Source organism: Mixophyes fleayi, chromosome 2 (genome assembly GCF_038048845.1).
Source record: "Mixophyes fleayi isolate aMixFle1 chromosome 2, aMixFle1.hap1, whole genome shotgun sequence".
Lineage (NCBI taxonomy): Eukaryota > Metazoa > Chordata > Amphibia > Anura > Limnodynastidae > Mixophyes > Mixophyes fleayi.
This window is the reverse complement of record NC_134403.1, coordinates 176,926,052-176,939,147: the sequence shown is the minus strand read 5'-3', so window position 1 is coordinate 176,939,147 and position 13,096 is coordinate 176,926,052. Positions and strand designations below refer to the sequence as shown.

General features: G+C 38.4%; 1 protein-coding gene across 2 annotated transcripts in view; it reads left to right on the top strand.

Moving 5' to 3' along the window:
- LOC142138382 (S-adenosyl-L-methionine-dependent tRNA 4-demethylwyosine synthase TYW1-like) overlaps positions 1-13,096 on the top strand; it is a 121,776-nt gene that overhangs the window by 61,481 nt on the left and 47,199 nt on the right. For both annotated transcript variants that reach the window (XM_075195025.1, XM_075195024.1), the window contains exons 12-13: positions 6,536-6,713; positions 10,501-10,636. In XM_075195025.1, coding sequence (XP_075051126.1) covers positions 6,536-6,713; positions 10,501-10,636 — 314 coding nt within the window. The remainder of the gene's footprint in view (positions 1-6,535; positions 6,714-10,500; positions 10,637-13,096) is intronic.

The window sequence follows — 13,096 nt, the reverse complement described above, 5'->3', positions numbered from 1 at the left end:
GGAAATTGCATGTAATAGCTGGGACAGTGTTGAGGCCTGCAGTAGCAACTGTAGTGACATTTAGAGCACTGTGGATCTGGGACATTGATTTAGAGAGGTATAGACAGGATGGGTTCAATAGAAGTGAACTTCTTAAAATTGTTCAGGATATGCATATTTCTACTGTATCCATTTGTAAAACCTCTCTGGATGCAATTATGCTGTCCTCTAACTTCATGGCCTCTTCACCTTTTGAACCTTTGCAAGATGTGGGCAGCACAGTGGCCTAGTGGTTAGTACTTCTGCCTCACAGCACTGGGGTCATGAGTTCGATTCCAGACCATGGCCTTATCTGTATGGAGTTTGTATGTTCTCCCCGTGTTTGCGTGGGTTTCCTCCGGGTGCTTCGGTTTCCTTCCACACTCCAAAAACATACTGGTAGGTTAATTGGCTGCTATCTAAATTGACCCTAGTCTCTCTCTCAATGGGGCAGGGTCCAATGTGAATGCATTCTCGGTACAGCGCTGCGGAATTAGTGGCGCTATATAAATAACTGATGATGATGATAATATTATCTCTTTAAAGCACCTTTTGTTGAAAATTGTTTTTATGGTTGCAATTACGTCAGAAAGGATAGTCTCTAAACTACATATATTATGGGCGGAAGATTTCTTCTTTTTCTTTCTGCCATTTCTTCTTATAAATGAAGACAAGGTAGTTCTCAAAACTAACCCTATGTTTTTACCTAAAGTGTTCTCTCTCTTTCATATGAGCCAATACAATAATCTTCCTTCATTATCTCCTAAACCAAAGATTCCAAAGGAAATCAATTTCCACTGCTTGAATTTGGTTTGAGCCATTAAAATTCATTTAATTTAAACAAAGCAAATGTTTGTTTTAATAATTCGCAAAAGGAAAGGAGAAGTATACTCAAAAGCATATGATGTAAGATTGATAAAATCCTGCATTCAAGAAGTTTATACCATCAAGAACGTGGATGTGCTTGAAAGTATCAAGGCACATTCTACTAGAGCAGTGTTGGCTAACCTGTGACACTCCAGGTGTTTGTGAAACTACAAGTCCCAGCATGCTTTGCCAATATATAGCAGCTTATTGTTGGAAGGGTATGCTGGAACTTGTAGTTCACAACACCTGTAGTGTCACAGGTTAGCCAACACTGTACTAGAGCTATGGCTACATCATGGACAGAGACAGAATCTGTATCCATTGCGGAACTTTGCAAGGCTGCAGTTTAGTCTCCTGTTCATATATTCACTAAGCATTGTCAGATCAACATTCAAGCTTCGGCAGATGCGAAGTTTGGATGAAAAGTAATTGGTTCTGTAATATTAAAAAAAATAAAGTTAAATAACTCAATTATAAGCTTCAGTTGAAATATGTGAATGTGTCCACCCAAAGCAATGTTACAGGTCTCGTATCACACAATTGTGTTATGCTGTCATGGAGGAAGAGAAAACTGGAGATTACCTGCAAATCCGGTTTCTTTAACTCGTTCATGGTAGTATGCTACACATCCCCGAGTTTAGTAATTACTGATATGTTTGATGTATTTTCCAGATTGGATAAAACCAGAAGACACAGTAAGCTTTGTAGGTGTGTTCCTATATACCCTCCAAGTGTGTTGTCTTCCTTTCTTGACTCTGGAGAAGGGGGTATTAACACCATTGTGTATGCAGCCATGAAAGTGTCAAGGAAACCAGATAAGCAAGAAATACGTTTGTATTTATTTAGCTTGAATTATTAGGCACATTTTTGAAGATGGTGGTAATTTTTTTGTTTTGTTTTTATTTGTTTTGGAAATATCTAGTTGAAAAGGTTTAAAAAATAAGGCAGAAGAAAGTTCTAAATAAATGACATTTTATGTTTCTGTTGTAGACTTTAAACTGCTTTTACATGTTACATTAAAATATACAAATATTAACCCTGGTTATATATCCTTTTCTCCGGCTGATGCTGGTTTTGAATTATCATTTCTTATTTCTTTAATAAGCAACTCTGACGTTTATTGAATGGCTCTGGTAAAACTCATTATTTTTTTAGACAGAACTTGTGAACTGTAATTTCAAAACAATGTCTTCATGGGTGATTTGTATCTCTTCCTTTGTTGCCATCTTATGTATATCACTTCGCTATGGATTTTGTAATTGCATAGTACAGTTATAGTACATGCTTGTTGGTTGGCTCGGTAGAGATAGTATTAAGCTATGAGGAGTTGGACAGATAGGACAATATAATTGAAGAATATTAGAGAAGTCCCTAAGGAGTTCTGTTGCCACTCTATTGAAGATATGAGTTAGAATTAACTGTAAGTACATTGTATATTCTTATACAAACTTCCGCCATTATTTGCACACACAGAATGTTAAACTGTTTAAACATACTGTATATGAATGTTGCTTCTGATTCTTTTTCTGTTCTGATCATAACAAAATCAACTCTGCATTACTTAAAATAGCAAAATAATTGACCCCAAGACTTTACAATCTCAGGTTGCATTGGGCAGTGTAGACAACTAATATTAATTTCTGAACTGGTCAAATAAAATAAATTTCCAATTAATTCATATTTCTAAATACACTAGATTAATTTGGTGCTAATTGTTATGGAATTATGGAAATAAAGTATTTTACAGAGCCTGCTCTGCATTCAAATGGTAAATCTGTGTTAGCCTGTTTATAAGAATAGCAGAACTTTCACAGGAGCTCACGATCATTGTACAGAGCCACAAATCTGCAGTGCTTTAACTGGAGAGAGATAAAGAATGTAACTGTTCTGGGATCTGCCTTTCACTTGTGAAATTGGATAACCTGTTTCCTGAGGGGGTATACTGGCCTGTTAGAGGTATTAATAGTTGTCAGGAAGACCCACATTAGTATAACAGATGAGCAGCAGTTTATTGACTGGATACTCTGACTTGGCTGCAGAGGACTATATAATTGATTGAACTTTTGTAGTGATTTTTTTCTTTTTGCTCGCTTTTTATTCCCATTATCTATCACAAGGGTTCTGTGACTGGAATTGGAGGATATTGACTGAAGCAAGAGGCAGCTGTTTTGTCTGCTCTATTTCGCAAGTTGGCAGCTCCAAGAACAGCTGATTGGTGACCTGCTTCCACCTTTGCTGAAGGTTCTTCATGTATTGGAATGAAGATGTATTGTCCTACTGACCTTTTCTTCTATTAGAAACCTATTGGTTTGGTTACTGAAAACGTTTAAACTTGCAAAATATTGCATCCTAAAGTTACATGTACAGAGGCAGCAGTGACATTTGGTTTAGTAGCTTGTTATGTAATTAGCAAAGGGATTTGTAGCAATATCAATCTATTTCTGAAATTCCACTGGTGATGCTCTAGTAAAACCCAGTGGTGGTTCCAAGTGGTTGTCCACCTAAAGCTTTAGCATAATCTGTGTACTCCCTGTGGACAGTGTATACTAAAATGGTTTGACACACGCTTGCTGCCCTCTAAAATCTCCTTAAACATCGGCACCTCTTTTCACTCCTACGGTATATTTTCCATGGCCCTTGTTGTGTAGAAGAATGCAAGGTGTAGTTTGCACTGCAAATTTTCTTCCCGTAGCGTGTAGACCTTTCCTTTTTAGGTATGTTTAGGAGTACATGACTTTCCCTGACAAAAATGGATTATGCTATACTAGCAAATTTACAAACTGAACTGAAAAACAGTTAGTCAGTTTCTGATGGGTGGTCACTTTTCCATAGGCAGGAATATTTGTGTCACTGTAGCGAAATATTGCTGTGAGATCCTTTTCAATAAATTATATTTCAACTTGTAATATTTCAGTCTAGTATTCTCATCCCTGTAATAATTTTGCATTATACAGCAGGAAGAGAACTGGCCTTATATTATTCATAAACAATGAAACTTTCCTTTCTATGCATACTATTTTATTACTACATTTTCTCCCAGAGCAAAAAAAGAATAGAATTTGTCATGAGGCAAGTGTGTAATACAGAAATAATATTGCAGTGTTCAAATAAAAATCAGTTAATTGGCTTGTATTCTCTTCCTGATCTATGGTGAACTTGTCACCATTATTTTAGATTCTTTTGACGTGATCTGATGTCTATTTTTACATTAATTTGTATAAGAATGCAGTGCTAGCTCATTTGTGTACATAAGCTGTTATTGAACACATTTTAGGACATACTGTCATTTTTGTATACCATTTAAAAATGGTAAAATGAAGGAAAATAACACTATATTAGCACTTCATATTGACTGGATTATTTAAAAAAAAAAAATATTCAATTTCTCAGACCGGTACTATGAAGACTTGATTTTATTGAGAGGATCCACTTTATTTACATTCAACTTAACATATGTTACGTTGTTTACATCCTGTTTTTGTGTTTAAAAATGTTTTATATAACTTGCTATAAGGTCTAAACTGCATATAATGTTCACTATTCCTGACAGTCTATGCAAAATACAGTCTTGCTACTGTTGTGACATTTGCAAATCTGGGAGAATTCGGATGGTCCGAAGGCCTTCCTCACCAAATATCATTATGCTGTTGGGTCAGGTAGACTTGAATCTAAATTAGTTTTATTTGGACGATGATGTTTCATAAAAGACAGGTAGACTAAGGCAAATTAAGATGAAATACAGTATAGTGTGTGCCAGATAGGGGACACGCTTAATTGTGTGAATACTGGCCCCCAGGTAAGTAATATTCTCCAATCAGGTTTTACTGTAGAGCATCCCCCTGAAACTGAATTTAAAGTATCTAAAAGTATTCTAAATCTTCATTATTGACCTGACCATATTGAAGGTCGATTTCCCACCTCTTCTCCCTCTCTAGGCAAGTTTTGCTTTTCATACTACAAGAATGTCTATGGCTAGCTCTTCAATATACTGTTACTATCTCCCCATCTCACACCTTTATTTATCTTCAGATAATGACTGGGTTGGACACTTCTACCTCTAGAGACTAAAGAATGCTAATATTGACACAGTTTTGGGGTTTTTTTGTCTCGCCTTGTTACTGCTGCTACACAAAAAATAAAAAAGTAACCTTGTATGGTACTGGACCCCAGAACAACTCCACAATACTTTTATTTTTGTCCCTGACCCCTGCAGTTTTAGGCTCAATCTCCCATTCATGGTGGTTCTGCCTCAGATGTCTTGAGTTTTGAAGCTAAGTACATTTTATAGTAAGTAAAATGGCCCTGCAAAATATGGGTAATATGCAGGATCACACCACACTAAACCCATCCACTCCATTGTTTTGCAATGACAGTGTGACACAGTTGGAGATGAATTATAATGTGCCATATTTCCAACACAATTGGGCAGCTGTCGATTCAATGAATCAACCTCAACTGAACTTGGGCATATCTGAATATAAATTCCTTTTCAGCTGCAGAGATTAGTATGTCTTTGGAACTCTCCTGATTCCTGACTATTCCGGTTTACATACACAGTGTTTACCATAATTTGTCTGCTCTTTTAGCTGAGACCATTGAGACCTTGTTTATCTCCTCTCCCACCATGCTACTCTGCGTTGCTTTTACTTGTCACCTGCTCTTCCCTCGCCTTTTCCTTTGGAACACTGTATTAAAATTATAATTGTTATTATAGGACACTGCATCTAGCAAGTGCCAGATGTTCATGCACTACTCTATATGTAGATTTATTTATAGCTCAAAGGAAAGCTAACCGAATAATATAAGTGGGAAAAATAACCTATTTTCAGGTTGTACACAATATTATCAGGTACAAAAGAATTAGAATCCAATGATGGATTTGTTTCAAATGAGTGAGAATCAGGTGACTACAGCTGTATTTTCTCCTGTTGACATTAAAAAGCCATAATGGTGAATTAACATAGCCTGTTCTACTATGCAGTCTGTGTATCGTCTCACTCAACTGTTACCTGTCATACCTGACATTGATGCTTTATGCTGTTGCTTACCCTGTGTGAAAATGTTCATTTACTGTCATGTCCTATTGCTTTTCGATTGTAGATGATTTGGGTGAAATTATGTCTACTAAGTCCGTGTATCTTCCCTATAAATATGTTGCTCCATTGTGTGAACATAGGCCTCATGCAAGTCCATTAAAATTACTGTAGTTCTCATCTAATGCAAAAATTGCATGTTGAATTACATTTATATTATTGCCTACATAAGTGTTTGCACTTAAAAGCTGTAGGGTTAACATAAGCAGAGTTTTGCAGTGAGATAGTGTTGGGGAAATAAACAAAAGCCCCTCATTTTCAATATTCAGAAGAGCAACAGATGTCTCTATTGGAAAATTACATTTTAGAAATTATACTTCATTTTCTAGTAGAAACAATACAATTTGCATTCGTGCTAGTAGAGCACTAAAGTCCACTAATTTGTGTCACTATTCAAATTTGAATCCACAGAGTTGTTGGAAAATAATCCTTTTTGTTCTGAAGCCATTGACTTCATACATACACTGTGTACTTTATTCTTCCAAACATTGATGGTAATTCCATAAAGTGCAATTGTTGCCTTGATAATAGTCAATTATTTCTATTTTTCCTTGAAGGGGTGCCTGGTGTGAAACCTGACCGATTTGTGGAAGGCATGACTGTAAAACACTGTGCACTCTCCTTAGTTGGGGAACCAATTATGTATCCTGAGATCAACAGACTGCTCAGATTGCTACATCATCAGCAAATCTCTAGTTTCCTAGTCACAAATGCACAGTTCCCAAAGGAGATAAGGTAAGTGTTATATTAACCGGGGTCGCCTGGCTCCCTCACTTACTCTCCTTTGACCTTACCTCCCTCATCTTGGGGGACTTTAATATCCCTATAGACAATCCCGTAGAACCTACTGCTTCCAAACTTCTCTCCCTCTCCTCCTCCCTTGGTCTCTCTCAATGGACTTCCTCTTCCTTCCACTGCAATGGCCACTCCCTTGATCTGGTCTTTTCACACCTCGGTACTGTCTCCGACTTTGTTAAATCACCTTTTCCTCTCTGTGACCACCATCTCCTCTCTTTTAGCATCTTTCCACCCCTCTCACCTTAACCATCCCCTAAGGTTACTCTCACCAGGAATAATATTGACACCATTGATCCTACCACGTTCTCCTCCACCCTGGTCTCACTCCTCTCCCCTATCACCAGTCTTTTTTGCCCCGATGAGGCTGTCTCCTTTTATAATCGCACCATTACCTCTCTAGGCAAGTTTTGCTTTTCATACTACAAGAATGTCTATGGCTAGCTCTTCAATATACTGTTACTATCTCCCCATCTCACACCTTTATTTATCTTCAGATAATGACTGGGTTGGACACTTCTACCTCTAGAGACTAAAGAATGCTAATATTGACACAGTTTGGGTTTTTTTTTGTCTCGCCTTGTTACTGCTGCTACACAAAAAATAAACAAAAATTGACTCTGTCGCTCCGGCTGTTGCCATCAAGCTAGGTCTGTCCCCGCCTCAACCGTGGCACTCAAAACTTAACTTGCTTTGTTCAGAAATGCTCCCACAGTGCACAACGGCTCTGGAGAAAGTTGTACACTCATGCTGACTTCCTCCACGTCTTGCCTCTCACAGTTCAGCCCTATTGCTCTTTAAACAATCCTTCTTTAAGGCTCTAATTTCCTCCCAAACCCCGTTGTCTTTTTGTCACTTTCAATTCCCTCCACCCCCCCCCCCCCACTCGCTTTTTGCTATCGACTTTGCTACCAATTTCACCTCCAAAATTTATTCAATACTTCATGACATCTCCTCCCAGCATTCCATTCTTGCCACTCCCTCTCCCTACCCACTCCCCCCCCCCCCCCACCTTCCTTTGTGGATTCTCCTTACCCTCTTCCCCACTTGCAAGCCCACACTCTTTCACTTCAGTATCTGCAGATGAAGTCCGCACCCCCCTCCACTTGTCCACTTGACCCCATCTCCCTCCCACCTCCTCAACCTATCCCTCTCCTCTGGAATATTCCCCTCCTCCTTCAAACATGTTCCCATCTCAAAATACTCAAGAAACCATCCCTTGACCCTACATCTCTCCCCAATTACCGCCCTATTTCCCTCCATCCCTTTTGCCTCCAAAACAGTCTCGCCTCCTTTCTCTCTTCTCATCCAACCCTTTACCCACTCTAATCCATTTTCACCTCCTCTACTCCACCGAATCTGCCCTTACTAATGACCTTCTCTTCGCTAAATCCAAAGGACACGTCTCCCTTCTTATCCTTCATGACCTCTCTGCTGCCTTCGATACCATTGACCACCCCCTCCTTTTGCAAACTCTCAATTCTATAGGCCTCTGTAACACTGTTCTCTCCTGGTTCTCCTCTAACCTCCTCAGTCTCTACACATGACACAACATCCACCCCCTCTTTCCTTGACGGAGTTCCCCAAGCTTCCATTCTTGGCCGCCTGATCTTCACCCTCTACACCTCCTCCCTTGGTACCCTCATCTGCGCCTTTGGCTTCCAGTACCAACTATATGCTGATGATACCCAAATCTATTTTTCATCCCCTGACCTCTCCCCTTCCCTTATGTCTTGTGGCTCCTGCTGTCTCTCGGCCATCTCATCTTGGATATCCCAACACTTTCTTAAGCTCAATATTTCCAAAACTGAACGAAGCATCTTTCCCCCTTCCAGGGCTCTCCCACCTCCACCCAGACTCTTTTTCTGTAAATAACATTACCCTCCTTTCTGCCCATCAAGTCCATTGCCTAGACTCCTCCCTCTACTTCAAAGCTCTCATTCTGTCTCTCTCAAAATCTTGCTGCTTCGAAATATATCCCAAGGTACGGTCCTTTATCACCGCGGAAGCCACCAAATCTCTTTCACTCTCTTGTAATCTCTCGCCTTGACTACTGTTACCTCCTTATCTCTGGCCTTCCTGACTCACCTTGCCCCTCTTAAGGTTATCCTCAATGCAGCTGCCCGCCTCAATTTTCTCTACCGCCTCTCTATCTCTCCCTATATTGTCTCCCCATGGCCTACAGAATTAAATTTAAACTCCTCACCCTCAATGCTCTCAATAAATCGCTCCCCCTACATCTCCAACCTCAGCTCTACCTACACTCCTCACTGCCCCCTGTGCTCTGCCAATGACCGCCGCCTCACTACTTCACTCATCACTTCTTCCCACTCCTGCCTCCAGGATTTTGCCCGGGCGGCTCCCCAGCTGTTCAACGATCTCCCACGCTCCATCAGGTTAGCCTCTACCCTCAAAGACTTCAAGCATGCCATTAACACCCTTTATTTTTAAGTCTATCAGCACTCCTCCTAAATCCCTTATCCCGGCTTTCACCCCCAGTTGGTACCACCCTATTTGTGTCTCCACCTTTCCTTTAGGATGTAAGCTCTCACGAGCAAGGCCCTCTTTCCTTGTATTCGCCTTCTAATATTCTATCACCTCTTGGCCTGCTTTCTTAGCCCTGTTTTCTTAAGCAAAGGCCTCACTGATAACCATCATCATTCTCACTCACTGTCCTGCAAATAATTTGGTCTGCATTAGCATGCATTTCTGAACTATATAATTTAGCAAAAATACTTTATAAGAAGCTGTTTTTATCTTAAATGCTTGTGTGGCTGACAATTTATTATTATTTTTTTTTACTACAAAGTGTCTGGCATCTCACCATTGGATACCTTTGTTGAGGCCTAATTGTACTAAATATTTTGAATGACATTTCTATCTTTGTGCCATGATACCGTTTTATTTTCATTGCCCTTACTATATAATATAATATAACAGCTCAGATGAGTGCAGACTCAGCTTTTTGACCTGTATCAGATTTCATTGTGATAATGTATTAATGATGTGGGAGGAGCTTTAGATGTCTGCTAAAATGTTAGGCTTTACTTGCTCACTCTTCTGCAGAGTTGCAGTTCAATATCGGATTAACCCTGAATAATGTATTTTACATTAATGCAGAGGCGGAAGTAGCAAGATGTGGGCCCTGATGCAGGGAAGAGGATAGGAGTGAACCAGGGCCCACAGCTCTCTAGATCCTTGTTCTCTGGTGCACCTCACCTGCTGCAGCAGTTGTAGTTTCACCACCGTCTTTATGATGCAAATGAAAAATGTTGTGGTTTATTGTTCCTTTAACATTCTTGGTTAGATTAATCTCATTTTGCATATTATGTGTTTGTTCTCCAACACAACTGTTTGTTCTATTTCTTCATGTTTGTTCATGTAAAATTAGAGTTGAGATACTCACAAGGTAGATATCTGTTGCTCTCATCTGACCTTAGATCATGGCGTTTGATACATAGTCTCCTGAACTATCTTTCTTTGAGAATTCAAGTAATGAACTGAACTTAGGTACAAGTTGGGTATTTTATTGAGTTTGTTAAAATATTTAAAGTAAACAGTGTTTGGTATTTACCCAGTGTACTTTCAGCACACCAGTATATCTTTTAACATTTCTTCATATGATAATATAAGTTGTGGTAGCAGACAGAAGAATTACATACATGTTGATGTTACATCAATATTGGTTCCCTGTTTTATGAATCTAAAATGAGCTATCATTTGTCAGGACTCTGGAGCCGGTCACACAGCTGTATGTGAGCGTAGATGCAAGTACCAAAGACAGCCTTAAGAAAATTGATCGCCCACTCTTTAAGGATTTTTGGCAAAGATTTCTTGACAGCTTGACGGCCCTGGCAGAAAAGGTAAAATATGGAATTTTATTAACCCGGTGTAACTTGACACAAATATAAGTGTTTATGACAGTAGTTGTTTTTGTTTTCGGTTTCTTTTTTTAACCCTTGTATTTCTGTATATTACTTAATCTGAACATAAAATTAGGCTATGTTTAAACAGATGCCCTACTTAAGAGACAAACTACAAATAAACTAGATTTTTATAGCGTCCTCTCTTGCTATTCTGGCTGGTTTGAGATTTACTATTAAGTGATTTTTATCTTTAACTTTTAATCAAGGAAATGTCCATCTATGTTTGAAATGTCTATAATTTCTTTATATCTACTATTTAGTAATTTACATTTTTATTACAATACAGCAATATATGTAACAATGTTGAAATTGATGAGGGTTTTAAATAACTTGGTAGAATGAAAGCAAACCATTTAAAAGATTAACTCGCTCCCAAAATTCCAAGATCAAAGACTGGAAATTACTTCTCATAGCAGGTGAGGCAATATTTGTATTTGCTTAAGATGGAAATTCTCTTTTTCCTGCCTTATTGTTTTGGGTTTTTTTTTGTACTAAGTGGACAATGAAGAATAAGCAGTGGGTACAGGTACCTTCTTATTACTGGGACAAATCCAGGTTTGTCATTAGTGACAAACTTTGGGTGACAGGTTTATGCTCTTCGTGATGTCAAATCTTTATCATTGTATTGTATTGCACAGTATCAAAATATTTTGTATAGCTTGGGGGGGGGGGATAGATGTCTGAGATAGTTACCAATATACACTCAAGACACTAATACATACAAACCTTATATCATACTTAGGCACTGACTCTGACCCACATCTTTTTTTTATAGCCTGTGAATTGAGCGCTGGAAACCTATATTTTTTGGGGGGGTTTGAAACTGCTAACATCTTTCTTAAGGGTGCTCCTGGCCAGCTTCCCTTTCATCTTACTGGGGAAGGGCTTTTCATTGAAGTGGGAAGTTCATGGAGGAATGACCTTGACAATGCCACTTGATGATTGGAGAAACCGCCTCCTGCTCACGATGGACAATCTCCTAGTTACAGCATTTAATATTTTTTTTTTTTTTTTTATTTTATTTTATTATTACTTCACCTTTTGATATGTGTTTTACATGGTGGTAAATCTCAATGGAGACTCCTAATATATCACATAAATATAAACCCTATAAAATACTGGAGAAACACTGACATTATTATTACTGTTTACTTATATAGCACCACCATATTACGCAGTGCTTTACAGAGAATATTTGTCACACGCCAGTCCCTTCTCCTTTGGAGTTAACAGTCTAAATTCCATGATACAAAAGTGCACACACACACTAGGGTTTATTTTAGTCAGCAGCCAATTAACCTGCCATGTAAGTCTTTGGGGGTATGGGAGGAAACCCATGTAACCGAAGAGTGAACATCCAAACTTCACACAGATAGGGTCCTGGTCACAGCGTGTACAGGTGTAGGATCTATAATCCAGAATGTTTCAGACTTTTTTTCTGGTTAAGGGTAGTTTTTTTTTCCCTGTAATATGTAGTACCATACCTAAGATCTATTAAATTACATTTTAGAATGACTTTGAGCATCCCCTATGCACATTTATTTGTTTAGCAGTGATCCTAGGTGATTGTTGTAGGAGGCACTTTGGTGATTAAGACTTACATATACATGACCACAATCAGCATCAGATAGTTACCTTTTTCTTCCTTTCGTTCTTGCTTTTTGAACTTTCTGGATAGACGATCTTCGGTATGCAGAATGCTTATTTACATACAAATTCTAGAGATATGTGTTGGTTTATTAGTCATTCATATGGTCTATATGCAAATCTTGATATGAGTCCCCCTAATTTATCTGCTTAGTTATATTTTGTTTTTTTCCTACCAAAATGACCTTTTCAAAAGAGTAAGTAACCACTGTAGAATAAATACTGCCATAGTCCTCCTTTAAATAAAATATGATGATGATCCATCTGGTTTTGTCTTGCTAGAAACTTTGGGTATATTTTGCAATTTTATGCAGTTTATTCCAGCTGTCAGTCGTATGCTAAACTTTTAAATTGGCTTAAGTAACTCTAAATTAGCAGGCTAATTAGAGTCTCTTCTTTATTTTCATTGCTGTTACCATTATCCAAATGAGCAGAAAGTGTAGAAGTGGACAATTGCTTGAGCAGGTGCACAGCTTATTATGCTATAATATGAACATAAGGAGGCCGATTTCCTCAGCGCAGCTACAGTGTATCTGACATCTGTTACAAAATGCATCATTATTTGTGTGGCTGCCTGACACTGTCTAACTTTATTTTCACCAAGACATTGATTTAACTGCCCGAAAAACTAATTTAACAGTAGGTGAAGTGCAACTTGCCAAAAAAATAAAAAGTGTTTAGAAATTGTACTCTGTATGTGCAGGTGAGTATGTTCTCGACTAAATTAATATTTCTAAGTTTTATATTTAA